General features: G+C 41.5%; 1 protein-coding gene across 1 annotated transcript in view; it reads left to right on the top strand.

Moving 5' to 3' along the window:
* Positions 1 to 26,067, top strand: part of megf10 (multiple EGF-like-domains 10) — a 105,787-nt gene extending 79,720 nt beyond the window's left edge. Inside the window, exons 13-25 of the mRNA XM_039779104.1 lie at positions 822 to 924; positions 2,499 to 2,645; positions 3,071 to 3,205; positions 5,465 to 5,593; positions 6,234 to 6,362; positions 6,856 to 6,984; positions 7,430 to 7,558; positions 9,356 to 9,580; positions 13,373 to 13,488; positions 14,192 to 14,315; positions 17,210 to 17,254; positions 18,495 to 18,701; positions 23,728 to 26,067. Of these exons, the coding sequence (XP_039635038.1) occupies positions 822 to 924; positions 2,499 to 2,645; positions 3,071 to 3,205; positions 5,465 to 5,593; positions 6,234 to 6,362; positions 6,856 to 6,984; positions 7,430 to 7,558; positions 9,356 to 9,580; positions 13,373 to 13,488; positions 14,192 to 14,315; positions 17,210 to 17,254; positions 18,495 to 18,701; positions 23,728 to 23,888 (1,779 nt within the window). The 3' untranslated portion in view covers positions 23,889 to 26,067. The remainder of the gene's footprint in view (positions 1 to 821; positions 925 to 2,498; positions 2,646 to 3,070; positions 3,206 to 5,464; positions 5,594 to 6,233; positions 6,363 to 6,855; positions 6,985 to 7,429; positions 7,559 to 9,355; positions 9,581 to 13,372; positions 13,489 to 14,191; positions 14,316 to 17,209; positions 17,255 to 18,494; positions 18,702 to 23,727) is intronic.
* The last annotated feature ends 354 nt before the right edge of the window (positions 26,068 to 26,421 follow it).

Below are 26,421 nucleotides of genomic sequence, written 5' to 3'. Positions count from 1 at the left end.
TAACAGAGTTTTTCCTGCGTGTCTCTACTACGTGTAACGTTAGACAGCCAATCACAGACATTATTAGATCTTAGTAGAAGCATACTGCATGCTGATTGGCTCACTGACACTGACGATATTTAGGTCCCTTTAGGTATTGAAATTAGGTATTGAATGATGAGGCATTTCTTGATACAGGACTCTTTAGAGGCACTTCAGTCGGTGCCTAGAAAGTATTGAATTCAGTTCCACATCCTAACTGCAGTCCCGTAAAAGCATTCAACATGTTTGTGCATCACACTCTGTTAGGATGAGAGGCTTGATCTCATACCATCATACACACTACGCTGTTGGAACATATGAAGCAGTGGAAGTCAAATAGGATTTAACCCTTGTGTTGTCTTCCCGTCAACCATCCAACTACAACAAAATGAAAACAATTTTCTTTTTGTTCTCTTTTTTGACACTTTTCTTGCGTTCCCTGATGTTTTTGAAGCTTTTCTAAATGTTTTGTGTCACCTTTTTCAGCGCTTGCTTATTGCAGTTATTTTCTTCAAATGCTATAAAATCAAATAAAACACCCAAATTCAATGAAAGTAGTGAACTCATCATTTATTTAACTTGTGTAGAGCGTTGTATGGAACCATCCACGTTATTACTTTTGGACAATTTTGGTTGAAAGAAACCCAAATTTATGACATAGATTTTTCGTGTGAAAATGGGTTAAATTTGACCCGAGGACAACAGGAGGGTTAAAAGCATGGCCGGTTTCTCTCTGGAGACCACCTGACTGCTGCATGTTAATGAGGCTGATCTGTGTGATGTCATGTTGTGCCCCTCAGGACGGCTCCTATGGGCTGGACTGTAGAGAGCGCTGCGACTGCAGCCACGCTGATGGATGTCACCACTCCACGGGGCACTGCCGCTGTCTGGCCGGATGGACAGGTAACACCTAACAACAATGTTCTCACGGCCGACTTTTCCCCAGTCTGAACTAGAGCTGCACAATATGAGGAAAATAGGCGATATGTGATAACGTTTTCGCCATAACGATATTACTTATGCAATAAATAAACAGATATTGAAGTGTACTCAGTTCTGGTGCTTTCAGTATTCTGCTAAAATACAACAAACTGTTGTTGAATTTAAATGAAATGAAAGGAAATAATTTAATTGAATATAAAATGCACTATTAAAAAAATATTTCCTTTCAACTAACACAAACAATCTCGCACTTTTGCAATGTGTACAGTACAGGCCAAAAGTTTGGACACACTTTCTCATTCAATGTGTTTCCTTTTATTTTTTTATGACTATTTACATTGTAGATTCTCACTGAAGGCATCAAAACTATGAATGAACACTTATGGAATTATGTACTTAACAAAAAAGTGAAATAACTGAAAACATGTCTTATATTTTAGATTCTTCAAAGTAGCCACTCTTTGCTTTTTTTATTAATAAGGGAAAACATTCCACTAATGAACCCTGACAAAGCACACCTGTGAAGGTAAAACCATTTCAGGTGACTACCTCATGAAGCTCATTGAGAGAACACCAAGGGTTTGCAGAGTTATCAAAAAAAGCAAAGGGTGGCTACTTTGGAGAATCTAAAATATAAGACATGTTTTCAGTTATTTCACACTTTTTTGTTAAGTACATAATTCCATATGTGTTCATTCATAGTTTTGATGCCTTCAGTGAGAATCTACAATGTAAATAGTCATGAAAATAAAAAGGAAACGCATTGAATGAGAAGGTGTGTCCAAACTTTTGGCCTGTACTGTATATTGCACCAGTTGATAGTTGTGTGTGTGTGTGTGTGTGTGTGTGTGTGTGTGTGTGTGTGTGTGTGTGGGTGGGTGGGTGGGTGGCAGTAGCTCAGTCCGTAGGGAGTTGGGTTGGGAACCGGAGTATGGAGTGTGGACTGGTAGCTGGAGAGATGCCAGTTCACCTCCTGGGCCCTGCACTACTCAGTATGACACGATGTGCCCTGCTATGACATGAACTTCCACGATAACCTTCGAAGTCACTGTGACCTTTAATGTGACTATTATCGCCACTGTTCATCACACCCCCAACCGTCCCGTCAGACACCGCCTACCAAGAGTCTGGGTCTGCCGAGGTTTCTTCCTAAAAGGGAGTTTTTCCTCGCCACTGTCGCGATAGCCACTGCTAATGCTTGCTCTTGATGGAATTACTGTAATTGTTGGGGTTTTGGAAATTATAGAGTGTGGTCTAGACCTACTCTATCTGTAAAGTGTCTCAAGATAACTTTTGTTATGATTTGATACTATAAATAAAATTGAATTGAAATTGAATTGAAATTGAGCAAGGCACCGAACCCCCTATTCCCCAGGGCGCCTCACTCTGACCTGGTTCCATGTGTGCATGTATAGGACCTGAGCATGTGTGTGTATTTCTGGCCTGTGTTTAATGTGTTCTAACAACAGAGTGAAACAATAGTAATATCCCGCCTGGGGATCAATAAAAGTATAAATTATCATAATTATGTGCAGGTATCCACTGTGACAGTGTGTGTGCCGAGGGCCGCTGGGGCCCAAACTGCTCCCTCCCCTGTAACTGTAAGAACGGAGCGTCATGCTCTCCGGATGAGGGGACGTGCGAGTGTGCTCCGGGATACCGAGGCACCACCTGTCAGAGGAGTAAGTCTGAGCACACAGCCAACGCTACTCTGCAGATTAATAGCTGAGTTTTGGGAACATGGTGACATCACTAAAATAAGTCCGAAAACATGAACAGTCAGACAATCAGACAGGTTGGTCAAACGTATTTGGAAATGGAATTAATGAGACATTTGACTTTCAGTTTGATCAGCAAAAAGTGGTTTAGATCATCTGGATAAAGGGTCTGGTTGCCTGACTGCTCGTGGTTCTGATCCATTAGATTTCATTGTAGTGATGTCCCCGTGTTTCAGTGGAACGCACATTAACATACAAGGCACATCCATCTGTACCGACCCCACCACATTCCATGCAACTAAGAATATTAAGTTAACATTCAGAATATTTAGATATTAGGTTTTACAGTAAATTCCATGCAGATGAAATGAACTTATATTTGCCTGCAGTCTGCTCTCCAGGTTACTTTGGTCACCGCTGCAGTCAGACCTGTCCCCAGTGCGTCCACAGCAACGGGCCGTGTCACCACGTCACGGGACAGTGTGACTGTCTGCCGGGCTTCAAGGGGGCGCTGTGCAACGAGGGTGAGTTCTTTCTGCTGGCTTACAAAGTGTGTATGTTGGCTTTTTAAATGCTGATAGTGGTCACTAGGGCTGGGAAATATATGGATATTATATCAACATCGATATATGAGGCAAGATATCGTCTTAGGTTTTGGATATCTTAATATCGTTAAATGTTAGAGTGTCATCTTTTCCTGGTTTTAAAGGCTGCATTACAGTGATGTGAGAAGTGATGTAACTTTCTGAACTTACCAGACTTACTAGCTGTTCTGTTATTTGCCTTTACTCACAATGGGCCCTATCCGGCACCCGGCGCAGCGCAAAGACCGACCCAAGTGTCTTTACTAGTTTAAGACCGACCCAGTAGTCAGTTTCCCATCCACCCCCTACGCTGGTCTTACAGGGAGGTGTGTTCAGGTGCATTCTGGGCGTATTGCTATCGTGAGGCAGCGGAAAGCAACATATCATTGTTATTTTAACAGAGCATTAGTAAAATGCTCCTAGGCTCATGCACAGCGCGCGCACACTATGCTTGTTACACACACAGGGACACACAGCAGCACACACACATGCAGAAGATTACAAATAAAAATATTACAATGTGAAATAGTATTATGATATGATCACTTCACGCACGAGCAGATCAGTTTCTTCTCTTGAACATCTCTCCTTCCTGCTCAGCAAATCCTCCATCATAACAGCAATGCTCCAAGGTCCAAACACGCCTGGCTTTTAAAGGGAATGGGAGATGATCTCTGATTGGTTGATTGCATGTTACGCCCGAAACACACCTCTGATTAATGAAGACACTAAGGACAACCCTTTAGGACCAGGCGCCCGGAGCACGGACCCTTTTTTCCGCCATCAAACTAGCAGCAGTAGATTCGTACATGCCCTAAACGCACCTGCACCAGGCGCTTCACGCTGTGCTCTTAGATCATTAAAATATGGCCCTAAGTCATTATATCGCCATAATTAATGATTATGTATTTAAAATCTAATTGTGAAAATAATTGTGAAAGCACCAATCTTTGATGGGACATCATGACCCATACACACATTAGATTCCACTATTTATATATTATACATAAATACAGGCCAGCTGACAGTCTTGCCTGGGCCCGGGACGAGATCTTAGATGGGCCCCCCCCTCGCGGCCAGATCTCTCCTTTTCCCTTGCTCTTCCTCTCCTCACATCTCTCACTGAAATTAAGTGTGTAATCAGTCTCTGATCCATCCTGCTCAGACTCTCCGACAGGGCAGCGAGCCCCCCCCCGCATCACTCTCTCTCTCTCTCTCTCTCTCTCTCTCTCTCTTCTCTCTCACCGGTAGCCAGACTCTGTCCCTCCGTTGCGGGGCAGTGGGCCCCTCCCGCATCACTCTCTCTATCACCTGACTGCAGCTGGATCTCTCTCTGTCTCATCCTTACTGATGGAGCTACCAAACTCAACTGTTTCTGTCAAAGTTAACGTGTTGTGTCAGGCTTTTATACGAGCTAATGGACGTTAACATGAGAGCTGGCCTGTTAAGTTACGTTACAAGGCTCGTAAACGTTGGCTGCGCTGGTTCTTACCTTGCTCTACGTTGACAGTTCCAGCTTCACCGTCACCACCTTTTTTTTTTTATATTTGTTTAGAAACTCTCTAAGGCCTCTATTTTCTTCTTCTCTTTTCTTTCCTTTTCCGAGCTCCGGACTTGTGCTGACCGGACATTTTGAGCGTACTGAACTTCAAATCAAGTGACAATATCAAATTTTGATCAGTGGCCAAACCATTTTTATGTTGGGGGTGGGGGGGGTTCTTGACCACCATTTCCAGGACAATTAGGAAGAAAACAAATAAAACGCTTTTATGTAATTCAAATATTATGCTACATATTTTTTTCCACAAATAGGCCTATTTAAAAAAAAGATTTTTAATTCTTCCATAATTTAATGAGGGCCCAGTTCTGGGCCCCCCACCCTACTGTGGGCCCGGGACAACAGACCCGTTTGTCCCCCCCTATCGGCGGGCGTGCTTAAATATACATATATATAAGGATTTATTGGCAAGTCAGTACCACTTACAAGGAATTTGTCTTGGGAGAACATTTGATGTTACGCGCTACTCCACAAAATTCACACATGAGACCAGTATTAAACATTTGTGCGTAATAAGAACCTCATCAGCAAGATCCCAAAGTAAACTCCATAGACGATGTCTGAGATGGCAAAAAGAAGTGAGACTAATGTAGTTGAGGAAGGTGAGAGATGACCTCTCCCTCGTGTGTCTTGGGTTGCAGTGTGTCCCAGCGGTCACTTTGGGAAGAACTGTGCGTGGAGCTGCAGCTGCACTAACAACGGCACCTGTAACCCCATCGACGGCTCCTGCCAGTGTTATCCAGGATGGATCGGCAGCGACTGCTCCCAGCGTGAGTTCACTCAATAAAATAACAAATATGATGGCTATGATGGGTTTTGGAATGTTACTATTCTGTAAAGTACATTGTTTTTAGGCCTGTAACAATTATTACATAATTGTCTAATTGCAATAAAGTTTAAGTAATCGCGGTTTCTTTGTTTAACCGCCATGAATTGCTAACATTAGCTAAGGTCCCAAGGTGTATTGCTATGTATGGATGGTTATTGTTAATTGTATGTTCATTTAAGAAAATAATACATTGTTTTATAATAATAAAGAGGTGTGGTTTACTTCATAGGCTGTATATTTGTGTTATTATATTATCTGGGTCACATGACAGTGATATATACAGTAACTAAAAGATGTATCCTGGAATTCAATCAAAACATTACATTGTTTGAAAAAGTAATACATAAATAAATATTTTTAAATTTGTCTGAAAGAGACAATTATATTGTTAATCGCAATTATTTCTGAGACAACTAATTGTCTGGGAAACTTTGGAATTGTTACAGCTCTACTGTTTCATCATGAAATCATATATTCTGAGGTAAAAAGAAAAAACACTTAACTTTGCCCTTTGGAGCTCTGAGCTGTGACATTCTATGATTATGGATTATAATTCAGATTGGGTTGTGGCTGTGTTGCAGCATGTCCGCCGGGTCAGTGGGGACCCAATTGCATCCACACATGTAACTGTCACAACGGAGCCTACTGCAGCGCTTATGATGGAGAATGCAAGTGCACCCCCGGATGGACCGGCCTCTACTGCACACAGCGTCAGTAACACGAGCACACACACACACACACACACACACACACACACACACACACACACACACACACACACACATTTTAACATTTAAGTCCACTCGAAGGGACCAATTTACAGGGACATAAATATTATAGATGCAGTTAAATACATAAAATCATGGGCCATTGGCATATACCAGGTCTTCATAATATGAAGCATACCCCTCTGTTCTTATGGGTAGAAGTAACAGCGTCTTCTCTGTATATGGCTGCTGCCTATGATAGCAGACAGAGCACACACACACACATACACACACACTCACACAAACACACACGCACACACACAAACACACAAACACACACATACACACATGCACATATATGACAAATACTGTAGTAGATCAGCTCTATATGATCAAACTCATCCATATATATATATATCACACAGCCTTCACTGTTTATTTCAGAAGTAGAGCATTTTGAAAGTATATCATGTGATGGATGACTACTCCCTTATAGGCTGTCCGTTAGGTTTCTATGGGAAGGACTGTTCTCAGACCTGCCAGTGTAGGAATGGAGCCGACTGTGATCACATCTCTGGACAGTGCACCTGCCGCACCGGCTTCATGGGACGCCACTGTGAACAAAGTATGTTCCACCATCTGTTCTTTCTTTCTTTCTTTCTTTCTTTCTTTCTTTCTTTCTTTCTTTCTTTCTTTCTTCAACTTTATTTACTTCTTTTGTTCTAACTCCTCTTAGTGCATACACGTTGTGTGCCTACAGCTCAACTGACTTTAACTAGAGATGGTCGGATACCATTTTGCTACTGATTCTGATACCTGAACTTGTGTATCGGCCGAAACCGAGTACTAATCTGATACAGTGTGTCATATATTTTATTATGTCTAACAGCTGTATACTACTATCTCTGTATGATGATATGATGTCTAACAGCTGTATACTACTATCCCTGGCTATGTGAGACTATTACGACTGTAACAGACACTTCAACTCCTTTCAGCACTTAAACTTAATTTCTGTTGGGGACATCCTACTGAAGTTGAATAAATAATGTATCTTTTCTTATTTCCAGAGTGTCCACCTGGTTCCTATGGTTACGGCTGCCGCCAGGTCTGTGACTGTCTAAATAACTCCACGTGTGATCACATGACTGGTACATGTTACTGCAGCCCGGGCTGGAAGGGAGCTCGCTGTGACCAAGGTGAGTGTGACTGCGATAAAAAATGGAATCAATCCATGTTACATCATGTTCATAAAGAAATTCAAAATATATCCTCAGATCTGGTTTTTGATAATAGTGGCAATAATCAGATTACCTTGGTTGTCTAATCATTAGCCTCTTTCACACAGCCTGTTCAAGGCGGGAATGTTGCGCCTTTATTCCGTTGTTATTCCACCTCAGCGCTCTGTATAAAAGTCTGAGCAGAGTTGTTCTGCCGTTAGAGGGAATAACAAATCCACAACTTTGTGAAAGGGACAGCCGGCACAGCAGGACTACTGGAACAAACACACAAGACGCTGACGGTGTTGTGTTCTACATAGTTTGGATCAGTGGAAGTGCTGTACATTTCTGGGATAAAGCCTGACATCCTTTGCCCCTCACCTACCTCTCTCTGTGTGTTTCTGTTCTCTTCGGGAAACACCAACCTGAACCTCCGAGCTAGCAAGCTACACGCTGGAAATGTCAAGTTTAGAAGAAAATTTGAATTGTGCAACAAGGCAGACCTGCTTGGTTCTTTCAGGGAATGATTGTAAAGATTTACAAAGAATATGTTTAGGGCATTTCCTCTCTAACTGGGAGGTTTTGGGACCGAGTGGTTAAATGAGGTTTAACCATGTATCCAGCTTTACTTTTGTGGGGTGCAAATGTTCCACCAGAACAAGTTCCTTCCTAAGACTGTTTAGCATAGCCACCATCGCTGAGTCTGGAGTTTAGCACCGCCCAAGACGATTGTGAATGGTTTAAAGAAATGCAAACAACCCAGAGTGTTTTTTTCTCCTATCCCAGAATGCATCTGTGGTGTAGCTTACTCCACAGCGAGACTATAGCTGTACCTCATGTCCCTTAAATTGCCTCCTCAAGTCCTCCACTTGCCTCCCTTCCTTGTGTCTTAGTCCCTCCTACCAAGGAGGCCCGGTAGAGACGCGAGGAAATCATGGGAGGAGGTGGAACCGAGGAAATGTGTTTTAGAAGGATGAGACGTCCTTTCCTCTGCTAGCTCCTCGATGATCCCTCCTCGGGCCTTGGGGCAGAAATAAGAGCTTTGAGACGACCTTCACCGAGGAAGGACAGAACAACTTCTGGGTCAACCAAGGAATCGAGGAGCTATCAAATAAGAGACATGGGATGCAGCCTATGTCATGCGTCGTGTCACTTTTGCTTTCGCAATGCCAGCGTGTGATCTTAACTCAAACTCTGGAGCAGCATCGCGCTGCGTTACCTAGTTTAGTGGTGGACCTCCTTTATGGCAGCACTGCACAATCTCTGTATGAACGAGGCTATTGACAGTCATCTCCTCCTTTGATAGAACAACTATTAGACTAAAATTAATTTAGACCAGGGGTGTCAAACTCATTTTAGTTTATGGGCCACATCTCCCATCTGTCCCAGTAGACCTCTCCAGACAGATCAGAAACTTGATCTGCCACAGAGTTTCTTGTCAGCTTGATGTTGGCAAACACTAGTTGCTTCTGCTCCGACAGCGTTCTGAAGCCATTGTAGGAAAAATAATCATGTTACAGATCTGGGAGAGAGGGGTAATATCCTGAGAAAAAACTCAGAATTTCTAAGATTGAAGTCGTAAATTTACAGGAAAAGAACTCAGATATTCTCTGAGATTAAAGTGGTACATTTGGAATTGGAATGAATTACTTGAATTACGTCATCCAGTGGGCCTGATTGGACCTTTTGGAAGGCCGGTTCTGGCCCATGGGCCATATGTTTGACACCCCTGATTTAGTCAGAACTCTAAGGCCTCTAACGTCCTGGTGTGTGCAGCTGGTGTGGTGGTGGGCAGCCTCAACAGTTTGACCAGCGCAGCCATGCACGTGGACACGTACCAGATTGGAGCCATAGCGGGGATCATCGTCCTGGTGCTGCTGGTGCTCTTCCTCCTGCTCCTCTTCATCATCTACAGGAAGAAACAGAAGGGCAAGGAGCCGAGAATGCCCGCTGTGAGCTACACTCCGGCTCTGAGGGTCCCGGCTGATTATAGCATCGCAGGTACACCACCGGCTCAAACTGCACTCAGATCAGTCATGTGTACGTCCCACTACAGCTGGAACAATTCCAGATGTTGCTGTACAATTCATTGTCTCAGAAAGAATTGCGATTAACAATATAATTGTTTCAGTCAAATTAACAATTATTTATTTATTACTTTTTTAAACAAATTGAAGTTTTGAGTGAATCCCAGGATACATCTTTTGGTTATAATGGACTGTATTTTAAATGGACTGTATTTATATAACGCTTTTCTAGTCTTAATGACTACTCAAAGTGCTTTTACATAGTACAGGAACCACTCACCATTCACACACATTCACACGCTGTGGCCAAGACAGCCGTACAAGGTGCCACCTGCTCATCAGATAAACATTCACACACCGATGGCGCAGCATTAGGAGCAATTCAGGGTTCAGTTTCTTGGCCAAGGACACTTTGACATGAAACTGCAGGGCCAGGGATCGAACCACCAAGCTTCCGATCGGTAGGCGATTGCTGTTACCACCTGAGAAACAGCCATTATATATCTGTCATGTGACCCAGATAATATAATAACACAAATACACAGCCTATGAAAACATGTCCCCCACCCCCCGGCATTTTTGTTGCTATGAACGTGTATAGGATCAAGTGCCAAAAACTAACAATCAAAATAATAATAAAAATATATAGTCTGACCAATAATCACTTATATACGGAGCCCCCTGGTCCCACTTTGTCAAAACAAATTAATTATAACTATCTCGTGGCCACGAGATACGTATCTTGAGGCCTCAAGCCATGAGATAATTCTTCATATTTTATAGCCTATATTTATACTTTTTACATGTATATATGTCACAAAGTGAAGCCAGGCAGCCAGAGTTTTCTTATGTTGTATATAGTGTGGTGTTTCGGGTGTTTTATGTTGTATATAGTGTGGTGTTTCGGGTGTTTTATGTTGTATATAGTGTGGTGTTTCGGGTGTTTTATGTTGTATATAGTGTGGTGTTTCGGGTGTTTTATGTTGTATATAGTGTGGTGTTTCGGGTGTTTTATGTTGTATATAGTGTGGTGTTTCGGGTGTTTTATGTTGTATATAGTGTGGTGTTTCGGGTGTTTTATGTTGTATATAGTGTGGTGTTTTGGTTTGCCTGGCACAGAACTGAAGACTCCTCCCAGCGCACCTGAGGCCGATCTCATCAGGAGAGATGCTGGAGGAACACGGAACGCGCTCCACATTTTGATAATGAATGGCTGAGACACAAGGAGGAAAGAGGAGCGGATAGAGAGCGAAAAAGAAACGTTGGCGACGGAGCACAGATAGACGGGCAGGACAGCGGAGCCAGAGCCGGAGGACAGCTGTGGATGTTTGGAGGATCGGCGCTCCGCTGTCCTGCCCGTCTATCTGTGCTCCGTCGCCAACGTTCCGTGTTCCTCCAGCATCTCTCCGGATGAGATCGGCCTCAGGTGCGCTGGGAGGAGTCTTCAGTTCTGTGCCAGGCAAACCAAAACACCACACTATATACAACATAAAACACCCGAAACACCACACTATATACAACATAAGAAAACTCTGGCTGCCTGGCTTCACTTTGTGACATATATACATGTAGAAAGTATAAATATAGGCTATAAAAAAACTATGGATATGCAGCCTACAAGATTTACATTACTGTATTAACAGAATTGTGATGAACAGTACTAGTAAATAAATAGAAGCAGAACTGCACCAAACTATATTGCACACTGAATATTAAAACAGAGAATATTGCACAGAATGTGAAGTATTGCACTACACTACATCTCTACACTATCTTGAGGCCACGAGATAGTATCTTGAGGCCTCGAGATACTATCTTGAGGCCTCGAGATAGTATCTTGAGGCCACGAGATAGTATCTTGAGGCCACGAGATAGTATCTTGAGGCCACGAGATAGCATCTTGAGGCCACGAGATAGTATCTTGAGGCCACGAGATAGTATCTTGAGGCCACGAGATAGCATCTTGAGGCCACGAGATAGCATCTTGAGGCCACGAGATAGTATCTTGAGGCCACAAGATAGTTATAAATAATTTTTTTGACAAAGTGGGACCAGGGGGGCTCCGTACTTATATAATTACAATTTGGCATATCTAAATAAAATCAACATGACCAGTCATACGTCTTAAGACCTTAGCTCATGTTAGCAGTTTATTGCTGTTAAACAAAGAAACTGTGATTATTTTAAAAAAAATTGACAATTAGACAATTATGTAATAATTGTTACAGGCGTACTCTCAACAAGTCTTATCTGAACATTTAGAACTCCACGACAACTGAGCAAACTCCAACTACTGAGAAAGATAAGGTGATGCACAGATCAGCAGATAATCACTTATATAATTACAATTTGGCTTATCTAAATAAAATCAACAATTATCAGTCATACGCCTTAAAGCAACACTAAAGAACTTTTACTGCTTCGGCCCCCCTACAGGTTGGAAGTGAAAGTGTCCATTACATTACATTATGCAAGTTTGCCAGATTGGGTAGCGGATCTGTAGTTTGATTAAGACATCATGACACATTACGACAGCGGTAATAGACAATTCTTCCAACCTGTAGGGGACTGAAGCGGGAAAAGTACTTTAGTGTTGCTTTAAGACCTTAGCTCATGTTAGCAATTCTTTGCGGTTAAACAAAGAAACCGTGATTATGTAAAAAAAAAAAAAAGAATTGACAATTATGTAATAATTGTTCCAGGCCCACATTCCAGGCATGTTAGGCAGCTCTGTCCTCAGGTTGGACCATCAGTCCTTTCTCCTTGATTGTCATATGGCTTTTAAACAGTTAAACACTATTTTGAAAATGATCTAAAATAAGAAAAGATAAGATTATTAATCCCAAACTGAGGAAAGTCCCTTATTACAGCAGCTCCAAAAAAATCACACACATCAGATTAAGACAAATACACATTAGATGAAAAATATTCAAAAAGTATTATGAGAAATCGAATAAGACTTATAATAATAATAATAATAATAATAATAATAATAATAATAATAATAATAATAGTAATAATATGTACACTATAAACACTGTTATTATAAACAGACAGGTTAAAAAAAAAAAATATATATATATATATATATATATATATAAAAATATGTAACTGCATGTCTGTACTACAGTGCCAGAGATACCGTATGGGAAACATGTGGTCTGTTGTGTGTTTCCCTACAACATTCTGATATCGATAGAGATCGTTGACAGTGAAGACAGCATGAAGCAAGTTGCCAAAAAGGCTTGGTTATCTTCTCCTTTTCAGTCATCTTCTCCTTTTCAGTAACCCACATTGAACAAAGACATCTCCACTGCAGAGCCCCTGATCACAGTGATTTGGGGCTGTAAGCAGGCCAACAAAGTGCTGCCGCGAGGGACTAAACACAGAGAGATGCATAAACACAATGGGACTCCAGATTATATTGCAATGATTTATTCCTCCACACTTAAAATACAACTAGCACTGCAGTTACCAAATCTAAAGTTACTTTGTGAATCGAAATAAGTGCTTTAGTGCGGGGTGAAAATGCCCACCACCTACAATATAAGTGCACAACACAATAATCAACAAACAACATAATTGAGACCATAAACAACATACAATATGTGGGTCATACACAGTGAATGAAACAATGTAAATATGGCGACCACACATGATGGTCCCATATTCAGTAAATGAAAGACTGTACACACAGTCACTGTGGGGAGTATTAAAACCTGATGAACTTCTCGTTAAGAGTTCTTGTCACCTTGTCATTTTTCAGATGCTCACGCTCCGGCATGCGAGGCCCACCCCAGCAACTACTTCTCCAACCCCAGCTACCATACTCTGACCCAGTGCGTTGGGCCCCCGCATGTTAACAATGGCCCATATGGAAAGGTAGGGAGGTGGACTTTGAGACTGTATGGACCGGATCAGCGTGACTTTCTAGTCATGGTTCTATCATCTTTATTGGTAATATGATTGCTACTGTTCGACATATGAAAGCATCAAACATGCATTTTAGATGAAGGAGATGAGAGTAGATCCAGCTGTTCCTCGTCTCCGTTTGCTCAGAGACGTCTGTACAGTACGCAGGAGGATTCTACCCGCAACTTATTGATAACAAACCTTGTGATTGGGTCTGTAGAGAGGCAAAGAGATAGAACAAGTAAGAATTCCATAAATAATGTGTTATGAAACAATCTGATCACGATTGTTTGCGGTTTGTTTCCTAGACCAGAGTGGATTCTGAAAGCAGTGGCGAGCGCTCGGAGAACAAAGTGACACGCAGCAGGGTTCAATTTTACAGTGTTTTAAAAGTTTAATGAGACTCAGAAATATATACATTGTCTAACCATCGCTCCATTCACTTAGATGACATGAGAGTACAAGAATAAGAAAGAAGCTCCAGAGTAAAGGAGCATTGGTTGGATTGGTTTGAAAAAAAGTACAAGAATTTATCAAACAAATGTATGATACCAATTAAAACAGATGAGAGAGGCTTTGTCCAGAGTTTTCACATAATGGAATGTAACATATTCACGACAGAATGTGTCTATTGATTCATATTCCATGTGATGTTTGTCCCTTAATGTTGCAGGCCAAGAGCAGCCAGCTGTTTGTGAACTTGAAGAATGTAGATCAGAGAAAGAGGGCGACTCTAGCTGAGCACACTGGCACACTGCCGGCAGACTGGAAACAAGAAGACTGCTTCAATGAACTGGGTGAGACATGGAATACATTATAGTGCACTCATAGATAGGGTTACCGCCGCGGTTACAGCTCATGGATTCCAATAAGGACGTCAATACTGTTCTGTTGAAATCTGCTAAAGAAAGAATGACACACTGGATTGAAAACTCAATCTGATTGGCTGTGTGCTGGCTGGGAGAGAGCTGCAATTAAGAAAACACATGCAAACGGATGAAACATAAGCTAATTAAAACAAAAAGGATCTCATCACTTTGACAATGTATACATACATTTAGGGAAAAATCCATCCATTCTTTTTCTTCCGGGTCAGAAAAATTAGACAAATAGGTAACAGCATGGCAAATAGAAAAAACCACAAGGCATATATACATATGAGGCATAAAAAAGCATGCTGCAAATACAGAAAACAAATTGTAAAGAGCAAACAGAACTGAGTTATGATACAAAATAAGTTTCCAGGGGGCACTAATTATTGCTGAACATGCCTGAATGCATTAGTTGGCCAACCATAGCACAGAAAAACCCCAACAGCACGAGTGTCAAACTCAACTTCTCTAAAGGCCACAATGGAAAATGAGAATCACATCCAGGGCCGGACATGTTGAGTTGACTTCAATGAGTTTATTGACATGGTTTTATTCCAAAAAAGTCAAATATCTTTGCCTGTATTATTGCATTTCTCATATAGTCTTCACATACAGTTTGATCAACAATGCTCTAAAAAAGTCAGCAAAAAAGTTCCATAGCCATCATAGAATTAAGCAACTCAGCAAAACAATGATTACATTTTTAAAAGCAGCTACCAGACAGCTGACTCCCAGCAACCTGTTTAACAGCCTGAATATGAAAACTATCTGCTTCTGGGGGGATTTCTGTGTCGAGTAATTACAGTCTGAAAAAACAGTTTCCTGTCTTTTTGGTTTGGCAAATATTAAGGCGGTCCAAAATGTATTCTGAAACTAAATTAATATGCGGGCCGGATCAAAATCTGCGAGGGGCTGGGTTCGGCCCGCGGGCCTTGAGTTTGACACATGTGACCTACAGTATTTAAAGCTGTAAATGCAAATGATGTTGATGCCAATAAAGTGAGAAGTCATTCCCTTAGATCAGAGTGCTACATTGGTCAGTGTTAATCTATATCTCTCTGGTGTAGTGATGGGCTGGTTTTGATCATACTTGTCAGAAAGGTTTTTGTTAGTTTATGTGATTTTGTATCACTTGATGCTCAATAGGGTGTTCCTCATTTATCTTTCACCTGATGATCCACTTTGTTGACTGCTCTTATTTCCTGTCTCATTGACATCACTGCTGTATGAGTACAACAATTATTTTCAAATTAAATGAAAAAGAAACAATGGGTCCTATCCTGCACCCAACACAGCGCAAAGCCCGACCCAAGAGTCTTTGCTAGTTTAAGACCGACGCAGTTGTCAGTTTCCCGTCCAGCGCCCACGTCGTTTAATTAGCAAATGCACCTGCACCCATCTGTGGCCCATGGGCATGCTGGTCTTATAGGGAGGTGTGTTCAGGTGCATTCTGGGCGTGCTGGTCTTATAGGGAGGTGTGTTCAGGTGCATTCTGGGCGTGCTGGTCTTATAGGGAGGTGTGTTCAGGTGCATTCTGGGCGTGCTGGTCTTATAGGGAGGTGTGTTCAGGTGCATTCTGGGCGTGCTGGTCTTATAGGGAGGTGTGTTCAGGTGCATTCTGGGCGTGCTGGTCTTACAGGGAGGTGTGTTCAGGTGCATTCTGGGCGTGCTGGTCTTACAGGGAGGTGTGTTCAGGTGCATTCTGGGCGTGCTGGTCTTACAGGGAGGTGTGTTCAGGTGCATTCTGGGCGTGCTGGTCTTACAGGGAGGTGTGTTCAGGTGCATTCTGGGCGTGCTGGTCTTACAGGAAGGTGTGTTCAGGTGCATTCTGGGCGTGCTGGTCTTACAGGGAGGTGTGTTCACGTGCATTCTGGGCGTGCTGGTCTTACAGGGAGGTGTGTTCAGGTGCATTCTGGGAGTATTGCTATCTTGAGGCAGCGGAAAGTGATCGTGCCTTTGACCAACAAAAACCTGGTCTAAAGTCAGTAACGCAGCATATCATTGTTATTTTAACAGAGCATTAGTAAAATGCTCCTAGGCTCGTGCACAGCGCGTGCACACTATGCTTGTTACACACACAGGGACGCACAGCAGCACACACACATGCAGAAGATTACAAATAAAAATATTACAATGTGAAATAGTATTATGATATGATCACTTCACGCACGAGCAGATCAGTTTCTTCTCCTGAACATAAGTACAACCCTTTAGAACCATGCACCCGGCGCACGGACCCTTTTTTCTGCCGTCAAACTAGCAGAAGTGGATTCGTACATGCGCTTCACGCAATCGTTAAAATAGGGCCTAAAGATTAATTCATTCATTGTATGATTGGAAATATTGTAAGAGAGGAGCTGCACTCAAAGTTTGCTCTAACTGATTCAGACACTCATTTTAGCATATTTTTTATTCCAAGGAACATTTTCAAAGTTAGAGCATTTATAAATCAGAATGACATGATATGACTGAAATCCTGATACATGCCTTTATCACATGTCCCTTACTGTAGAATATTTTTATTTTCGCTCCTTAAAAAAATCAATAATGACAATAGATAGATAGACAATACCACTGCTGTGGATGGAGATGTGTAGTTATCTGACAACACCTTTCTGGCAAATCTGTTGTATTTGCATTTAAATTGGCGTGGATGGGAGACTTTTGCTCTATTATAACCACAGTTCTTAATTTATGCTGATATGAAGAACACTTTCTTTAGAAAATCCCAGCCTGCTCTTGCTGTAATAGTCTCTTACGTAATGTTTGCTTCAACTGTTCTCTGACCTTCCTAATTTTCCATTTTGTTTTCATATCAGGAGCCTATGGAGTTGACAGGAGATACATGGGGAGATCGCTACGAGGTAGGTCCTGCACTTATAAGTTGCAAAGAAACTCCTGCACACTGTCTAACTTGCAAAAAATATATAAAGTTTAATAGGTGGCAATGTCTGGGTACTAGACCATCTTCAGGCAAATGGTGTTCCATCCTGAGAAGCCATCTTTTGTAGGAGGTTTTTACTGCACCAATCAACAACTTCCGACAATGTTTTTGCAATGTTTTTGTCCCTTTTCTCAATCCATGCAGATCCTGGGACCTCCCTAGATAGTTGGAGATCTCAACCCCCGCCCCCCAATGTTGAACCCAAAGTTACACCCTTGATAGATAGCGCTTAAACTTCAATATAAACTATATACATATATATATATATTATACCGGAGCGCTCCATAGTAGATGGATGTTAATCTCTGTATAATGAATGCACACAAAAATGTATATAGAGCATTTGTAGACAGGCATTTTTCCAAAACCTGCTGATACCTTATCCATTAATACAGGAGAAAATATCACAATAAACACAAGAGTCCTCACAAAAAAATCAAAGAGCAACAATTTCATACTTTGCATTACTGTTTGTGTTATAACACTAAAATGTGTAAGAAAATAGAAAATGTCAACATCATTTATATTACTTTATGACTCCACACTATTATACAAGCCCAAAAACCCCCAGGGCCTCAAAAGATTCAAGCAGCATCCTCACTGGTCCTGCACTGAGGAAGTGAGACAGACAGACAGACTCGGTTATTTATGTGATCTCAATCAAATTGAAAAGGAAGTTTATTTGCTTTGTATTGTCCATATTATCATGATTTAAGATTGCAATTATTTACCAAAGTTGAAGTAAAAGAGATGAGGCAGGATATAGTTAGTTTGGTAAAACGTTTTTATTTGCAGACTTTTTTAGAACAAGCATGTGTTAAAAGGAAGACAGCTTTGTATCGATGTATGAACTGTTTAGTTCTAGTTGGACAATGTATGGGTTACACTATTGTGTTGTGGCTGCGCCTGCGGTAATATGTTTTCTATATTATTTATTATTTATTTTTCACAAAGTAGAGTATGTTGTGTGTGGTCATTGGAGCGGAAGCTGTTGGTGAAATGATTTTTGTATTGGTGTCATGTAATTCCGTATGGGATGGGCCACTTAGTGGCATGACACGTAAATAAAAAAAATATCTTATCATATACAAATACATCATGAACTGCTGATTTGATTGCTGAATTGCCCTCTGACTGTCTCCTCTGCCCGTGCTATCCAGATCTGAAGGGCACGCTCTATCACGCCAGCTCCTGTTCCCTCGAAAGCTCTGAAAACCCATACGCCACAATAAAGGACCCTCCCCTGCTGACAGCCAAAAACACAGAGTGTGGCTACGTGGAAATGAAGTCACCGGCCAGACGGGATTCACCTTACGCCGAGATCAGCAACAGCAGCCCGACCAATAACCGGAATGTGTACGAAGTTGGTAAGGAGCCAGTCTATATCAACAACGTTTCATTTCCGGGACTGTTCAGGTGCTGCCGGAAATTCCACCGGATGTCCCTCATTTTCAGCCGCATGGCCATCCCCATTCTCTGTCTCTGTGTGGGCGTTCTAACCTCAGATCTCTGCAGGGTAAATCCAGACAGCTAGCTAGACTATCTGTCCAATCTGAGTTTTCTGTTGCACGACTAAAACTACTTTTGAACGTCCACATGTTCCACCAAAACAAGTTCCTTCCTGAGACTATTTAGCAGAGGCACCGTGGCTCCGTCCGGCACATAGCCCCGCCCAAGACAGTTATGATTGGTTTAAAGAAATGGCAATAAACCAGAGCACGTTTTTCTCCCATCCCGGAATGCTGTATGGACTAGCCAGACCTTCCTCTGCAGCGCTGTGGAGAAGGGTATGCTTCAATTGCATTAAAGGTGCAGTAGGTAAGACTGTAAGACTAAAACTCTGGCTCCTCTGGCATCACCTACAGCCTGTAGTGCAACTTGCAAAAATCCACCACTCCCTGTTCAGATCCTCCAATCAGGGCCAGGGGGGGTATCTAACTGCGTGTCAATCACTGCTCATGCACATGCATTCATTCTCCCTTGTGGGAGGAGGAGCTTAGGAGACTGTTTGGGCTTCAGCAGAAAGGGGGGAGAGGGACTGAGAAGTTGTCGATGTTCACATATTTTGGTAAAGTCCTGGATCTTCACAATCCTACCTACAGCACCTTTAACTACATAGTGGTCATTTTTATCTATATAGCCCTAAATCACAAATTTGCCTCAAGGGGTTTTACAATCTCAACATAAGACCCTAAAATCAGTAAGGGAAAAGTCCCCAAAAAACTTTTACAGGGAAAGAATGAAAGAAACCTCAGGAATAGCAACAGAGGAGGGATCTGTCTCCCAGACCGGACAGACGTGCAATAGATGTCACGTGTACAGGATAGACCAACCAAGAGTCACAAAATTCGAAATAGATTGTAAACATAAATGACGAATAGAATTAGAAAGTTATTTGACGTCGGTGATGCTAATTGTTGCGGCTAACAGTACCACCAATGTGGCTAGCGAGGGTCAAAAACCGGTTTGCAGTAGGGAGAGTGATTGCAGACCGGGACAAACATTCTCACTCCCATCGCGTCAAAAAGCGACGCTTGGCTTTGTTATTGACGCAAAAAGTCTCTGTAAGCGTCATATTTAGATGTGCTTGGTCGGGACTCTTGGCGTCACTTTTTGGCGCTGTGGATTGGGACGTACGTTTAACCGACATGCAGCACAAGAATGGTATAGTTAGGTTCAGAAAAAGATGGTGGGTAGGGTTACAAAATGTATGTTTCAGGGACACGCGGGACAAGAACAGGACATGAACCCGGGTCTCCTGGGTGAAAGTCCTGTGTTGTTTGACCCATCCACTCCCCCAACCAACCTCCTTACAAGGATTTTTGGTCTTTCATACTAACTACCGTTGTCTCTCTTAATACTACGTCATCTTCAAGCGTCACGTAGCTGCTGCTCTGCTCGGTGCGTTCCATACAAATGCTTAAGGGGGATTTTTGCGTCGGTATCTGACGCTGAGAGACACTGACCAAGCTTCAGTATTTAACCCTCATGCCCTCCTTAAAAAAACTTACTCTCGACACCTTCGAGGCAAAAATGTCCACGCACACAAAAACTGTTATTAAATCATCATATATCAATATTTGTTTCTGCTTTTTTTTCATAAATCACTTAAACAACTTGTAACCTAATCAAAACTACCAAACATTCAATCATTTTCAGGATTTTAACCCTTTAAATGCCAGTTTATGTATTTGAAGTATTTCATTTTTTATTACAAAAAACACAAAAAATGATTTTTTTTCCAGATAATGAATAATATCTAGATGGGGCTTTGGTGGTGATTAGAGGCTTGGATATGTCAAAGATAAGCAACAAAATTAATTTGATTGCATTAGTATTTTTTATGTAGTTCCAGATACTCCCTCTGGACACCTTCGAGGCAAAAATGTACATGTCCAAAAAACTGATATTAAATCATCATATATCAATATTTTTTTCTGCTTTTTTTTCATAAATCACTTAAACAACTTGTAAATTGCTCAAAACTACCAAAAGTTTAATAATTTTCTGGATTTTAACCCTTTAAATGCCAGTTTTAAATCTTTGAAGTAACAATTATTTATGAAAAACCCAACAAAACATTAATTATTTTCCATAAAATAAATCATAGGGAATGGGGCTTTGGTGGGGATTAGAGGCTTGGATATGTCAAAGATAAGCAACAAAACTGATTTGATTGCATTAGTATTTTTTATGTAATTCCAGATACTCCCTCTGGACACCTTTGAGGCAAAAATGGCCCCATTGACTTCCATTATAACCACATGTTTTGATCTCACTGCCTTTACAGTATAAAACCATGCATTCTGTAATATCAGCATTTCATTTGGAAGAAAACTAGTCATATTTGACATTTTTACAGTATTTCACCAGATTCAACCATTTTGCCCTTGTAGGCAGATGCATGAAATTATAGTTATATTATGGAGCTGTGTGTGTGTGTGTGTGTGTGTGTGTGTGTGTGTGTGTGTGTGTGTGTGTGTGTGTGTGTGTGTGTGTGTGTTTGTGTTCGTGTTCGTGTGTGTGTGTGTATGTGTGTTTGTGTGTGTGTGTGTGTGTGTGTGTGTGTGTGTATATGTGTATGTGTGTGTGTGAGAGTTTGCGTAAACCTGTAAGCAAGCAATGATCATTTTAGGGCTGAAAAAAGGCATCTTTTGAAGGATGCATTTCATGTGTCTTTGAAGACGTTCGAATAAAAACATTGTGTCCTGCATTTGCTGTAAACTGGCGCTTATCATTTCAAATGGTTTGTGGGACATGGTGGCCCTGAAGACTGGTCTCCCACTATGGACATCCCACGAGGCCCGGGTGGATTCCCCTTTGGACCGGTACACACCAGCCAAGTGTGAAGTCCCATGTATGTTAAAATCTCTTGAGCATCCACATCACTCCATCCTGAGATTGAACACCTCCCGTGTAGGTTTGTCATTTCCTGAATCCGCTGATCAAGTCAAGAGTGAAGAAAAGGTGGAAGAAGGATGCCACATCATGGATTCTTGATATGGCATATCTCGTGGGCTCTGACATCATGCCCGGCGTTGCTTGAATGTTGCGAGCGTCTCAGTATTAGATGGAGACCAGACTTGCCAATTCTTCACTGTCCATTCAATGTTAGGATGGACAGGATCTTCAGTGTCCTCTCCACTTTCAGAGGAAGGGTTAGAGGCACTCACAGAGTTGGAGGACACCAGTGACCATTTTGTCAGACTCCAGAAACTTGTGTCATCTTCAGATGAGTCCTGCAGTTGGCTGGAAGATAAAGGCTCCTTCTCTCTGCTCCAGGTCTTTCTCCTTCTCTAGAGCCAGGTGCATCAACACACTAATAGTTGGTTTTGTTTACAACAAATGCAGGAGACAATGTTTTTATTAAACCGCGTTCCTTCAAAGACACATGAAATGCATCCTTCAAAAGAAGCCCTTTTTTCACCCAGATTTACACAAACTCTCTCCCACAGAACCCGCATGCCACACACACACACACACACACACACACACACACCACACACACACACACACACACACACACAAAAACAAAAAAAAAAAAACGGCTCCATAATATAACTGGCTAAAGTAAGGTGCTTTGCTTTCACCACTAAAATTATCATTGTTTGTTTACAGATTTACACAAACTCTCTCTCACACACGACATGCATACATACATGCATGCACACACACGCACACACACACGCACACACACGCCACACACACGCACACACACAACACGCACACATACACGCACACACACACACACACACCCCCAACCCACACACACACACCCACCCACCCACACACCCACAGACACACACAAATATACATATATACACACACACACAGACACACATACACACACATATACACACACACACATACGCGCCACGCAATGCACACAAAAAAAAAAAACACAACACACACACAGCTCCATAATATAACTATAATTTCATGCATTGGCCTACAAGGGCAAAATGGTTGAATCTGGTGAAATACCTTAAAAATGTCAAATATGACTAGTTTTTTTTCCAAATGAAATGCTGACATTACAGAATGCATGGTTTTATACTGTAAAGGCAGTGAGATCAAAACATGTGGTTATAATGGAAGTCAATGGGGCCATTTTTGCCTCGAAGGTTCTTCAGAGGGAGTATCTGGAATTACATAAAAAATACTAATGCAATCAAATCAGTTTTGTTGCTTATCTTTGACATATCCAAGCCTCTAATCACCACCAAAGCCCCCCATCTACATATTATTCATTATATGGGAAAAAATCATTTTGTGTTTTTTTTTTTAAAAAATGACATACTTCAAATACATAAACTGGCATTTAAAGGGTTAAAATCCTGAAAATGATTGAATGTTTTGTGGTTTTGATTAGGTAAGAAGTTGTTTAAGTGATTCATGAAAAAAAAGCAGAAAAAAATATTGATATATGATGATTTAATAACAGTTTTTGTGTGCGTGGACATTTTTGCCTCGAAGGTGTCCAGAGGGTACAAAATGAATCATTTAAGTATAAAAGACATGTAAGAGTAAAAAACACTGGATTTAAAAAATTTGACTGAAAAGAAGGATTCCTACAAAATGTCATGCCATAAGAAGTAACACAGCAAAAATGATCACAAAATGAAAAAAAAAACTTGAGAAAAATGTACAAAAATGACCGAAGAGGGCATGAGGGTTAAGAAGTTGGGAGTGAAAACGGATTGCCGGTACATACAACCGCTCGTTGCTCTTACAACCTTCCCACGCCACCGAACCGTAACAAAATCCACAGCATCGATGAGGCTATGCTAGTGCTACTCACATTTTCAAAATGTTGGACCGTTTACTTTAAGTTTACAGCTTTGCACTTGTATCCCTCCTGCAACTGCCAACGACGCCTGTCTTTGATTTCAGAGCCGACTGTGAATGCCATCCAGCTGAGTGGAGACAGCAACGGCCAGTTTGGTCAAGATCCATACGATCTACCGAAAAACAGCCACATTCCCTGTCACTACGACCTCCTGCCAGCCAGAGAGAGTCCCTCCCCACAGGACAAGGAGCTGGACAGTGAATGATGGCACAGAGACTCAGCACAGAGACCAGCTATCACCTCCAGTCTGCAGCTCCGGCACTGGCTGTTCCAGGCACACTATATACCCACAACATGCTTTCACTTGTTTACTCGCTGTTATACGATCGTAATTATGTACCATGACTTCTTTCTCAACAAAGTGGGTATACAAGAGTTTGAAGGTTAATTTGGAGGTATAGCTGTTATTTTTTTACAGCAATTTGTAAACTGCGATTAAATCTTCGTAGGTCATTCCACATGTCTGGGAGCTACGGCCTGAGTATGCTTTGAACAAAGCAGATCGTATGATGTGTTGTCTGACCACTGCTAACAGCAACTCTTCCAAACGGCCACACCCAACGGTGGGTTAAAAAAAGCCTGCTGTCACAGTCTCTGTCCGACTGCCTCTCTGATCTCTCTCCAACAACTCTTTTCGCAGCCTCGACACGACAGATCCTACTAGTGGTGATGACACACAGATGGTGGCGAAGCGTTTGTGGCGTTGCACTTGGTTGGATGTATAAATGAAAAGTGACCTTTCCACACCTCCCACCGCAAAAGTGGACGTGATTGTTGGATTTTTCGGAAAGTTACTGGTTGCGTCTGAAATCGCATACTAAGCACAACATACTCAATGGACACACCAAAGCTGTCATTTTCAACGTCACTTCCTGAGGGCCTCCTTGCCGTTGGAGACGCGTAACCATGGAAACCTATGCCGACCTCCACTCTAGCAGCATTACCAGATAACGCTTAAATTACTTAAAAAGGAAAGCAACTAGATCAACAGTCGCAGGGGACAAAATTACAGATTTTTATATGTAAAAATGTAAATTAAGCTCCTTGGCTGCTGTCCTTTTGTCTGTTATAAACGTTTTCGTTACTACCGCAGTGCATTGTGGGATACTGATGCCGGCGTAGTGTCCAGTGTTTGCATACTGTAATGTTCCACTGGAAATAGTATGCAATTCACGTACTAGTGGTTTCATACTAAGATTTCAGACGTACTTAAATCTCACATATTGTTTTAGCCTAGGCCACTAAATAGCATGTTAGTATGGAATTTCGGACGCAATCAATGTCTTGGTTTCAGATGCTGTTAAATGATCTGAGTACTTTGTTTCAAGCATACTGAAGCCTTTATGATGTTTGTGTAAAACATGAAATACCATCAAATTTCTATTTTTGTAACAACAGTATTTGAAAAATAGCTAATTGGATTGAATATTAGCAATTGTATCAAAGATTAGATGTTTGTTAAAGTTTGATTAGGTAGAGTAGTAGAGGCAAGCTGCTGACTGTCTTTTTCATGTTGGGATAGTCATTGTTGGGTTGGTATTTAAGTTAACTAAAGGTACAAGTTCCATTTAAATACTATTTTTTATTAGCATTGTTCAAAGATCTGCAAGTTGTTTAATCGCACTGTGATCAAATCTCAGCCAGGTGAAATGTCATCTGTGTGACCCCCCACTTAAAGAAAGTCTCCCAACAAGCTTTCTACAGTAGCCTAACGTTAGCCTAGTTAGCAAGTCTGCAGACGCTTTCATCTGTCTCCCTCTGTCATGTGACCCTTGCCTTGTACATAGCGGTCCTGTGTAGGGTATTCCTCATCGCTTCACTTGGTCGGGGCTGCACCGCGTTGGATTTGCATATCAACATCCAGTCACAATGTGGGCAGAATCCAAATCAAATCAAGATAACACAAGAAGCACTGGGATGTTACTCAGTAATTACACTGAACACACTTTATTTTAAAGCTTCAAATTGGTATTGGTAAAATGTGTCAATGGCAGAATTAAGGCTACAGGCCCTGACACTGAATGATTTACAATGTTTAAAATGCTTATCACAGTTTCCCTTTATCCAGATTTTTTTCTAATGACATCATACTGAAAATAAGTTGAATGCATTGTTTTGCTCATTGTGTTGCTGTACTAACTAACTTTGTTTTATGCATGAATGGAGTGTTATTGAAAACATTATTTAAAGTTCTATGTAAAAGGAGACAGAGCATGCAGCATGGTGAACATCTCGCAAACGTAGGAATCCAAGCAATGAGTGGATAGTCCAGTACTGTTGAGGAGGCACTTAAAACCCTTTTCTATTGCAGGCACCCATAACTTTGGGCTGTACACCAGTAGTTCCCAACCTTTATCACGTGAAGGACCCCTAAACAGACACAATTAACCTTAAACTTTGGGCTGTACACCAGTAGTTCCCCAACCTTTATCGCGTGAAGGACCCTAAAGCAAACACAGATTAGACGCACTGACGCCACTGTTTGCAACGCTTTATCCGTGAAGGACCCTAAACAGACACACAATTAGACCCGCGAGGCCCTTTTTGATAAGAGTTCGTTTCCCATGGTCCCCACCAGTGTAGGATGTTGTGAGTGGGAGGTTTATTTGTTTTATTACAGAAAGTGTATGAAACTCATAAAGACCAAAATAGTCATTCATTATAGTCCTTCCATTGTTGGGTTGTATTATTGGTATTATTAGATTTAAAAGGTTAATTAAAAAGGTTTTTTTTGTTGT

Source organism: Perca fluviatilis, chromosome 17 (genome assembly GCF_010015445.1).
Source record: "Perca fluviatilis chromosome 17, GENO_Pfluv_1.0, whole genome shotgun sequence".
Taxonomy (NCBI): Eukaryota; Metazoa; Chordata; class Actinopteri; order Perciformes; family Percidae; genus Perca; species Perca fluviatilis.
Note: the sequence above shows the minus strand (reverse complement) of the source record. Positions and strands in the feature narration are given on the sequence as shown.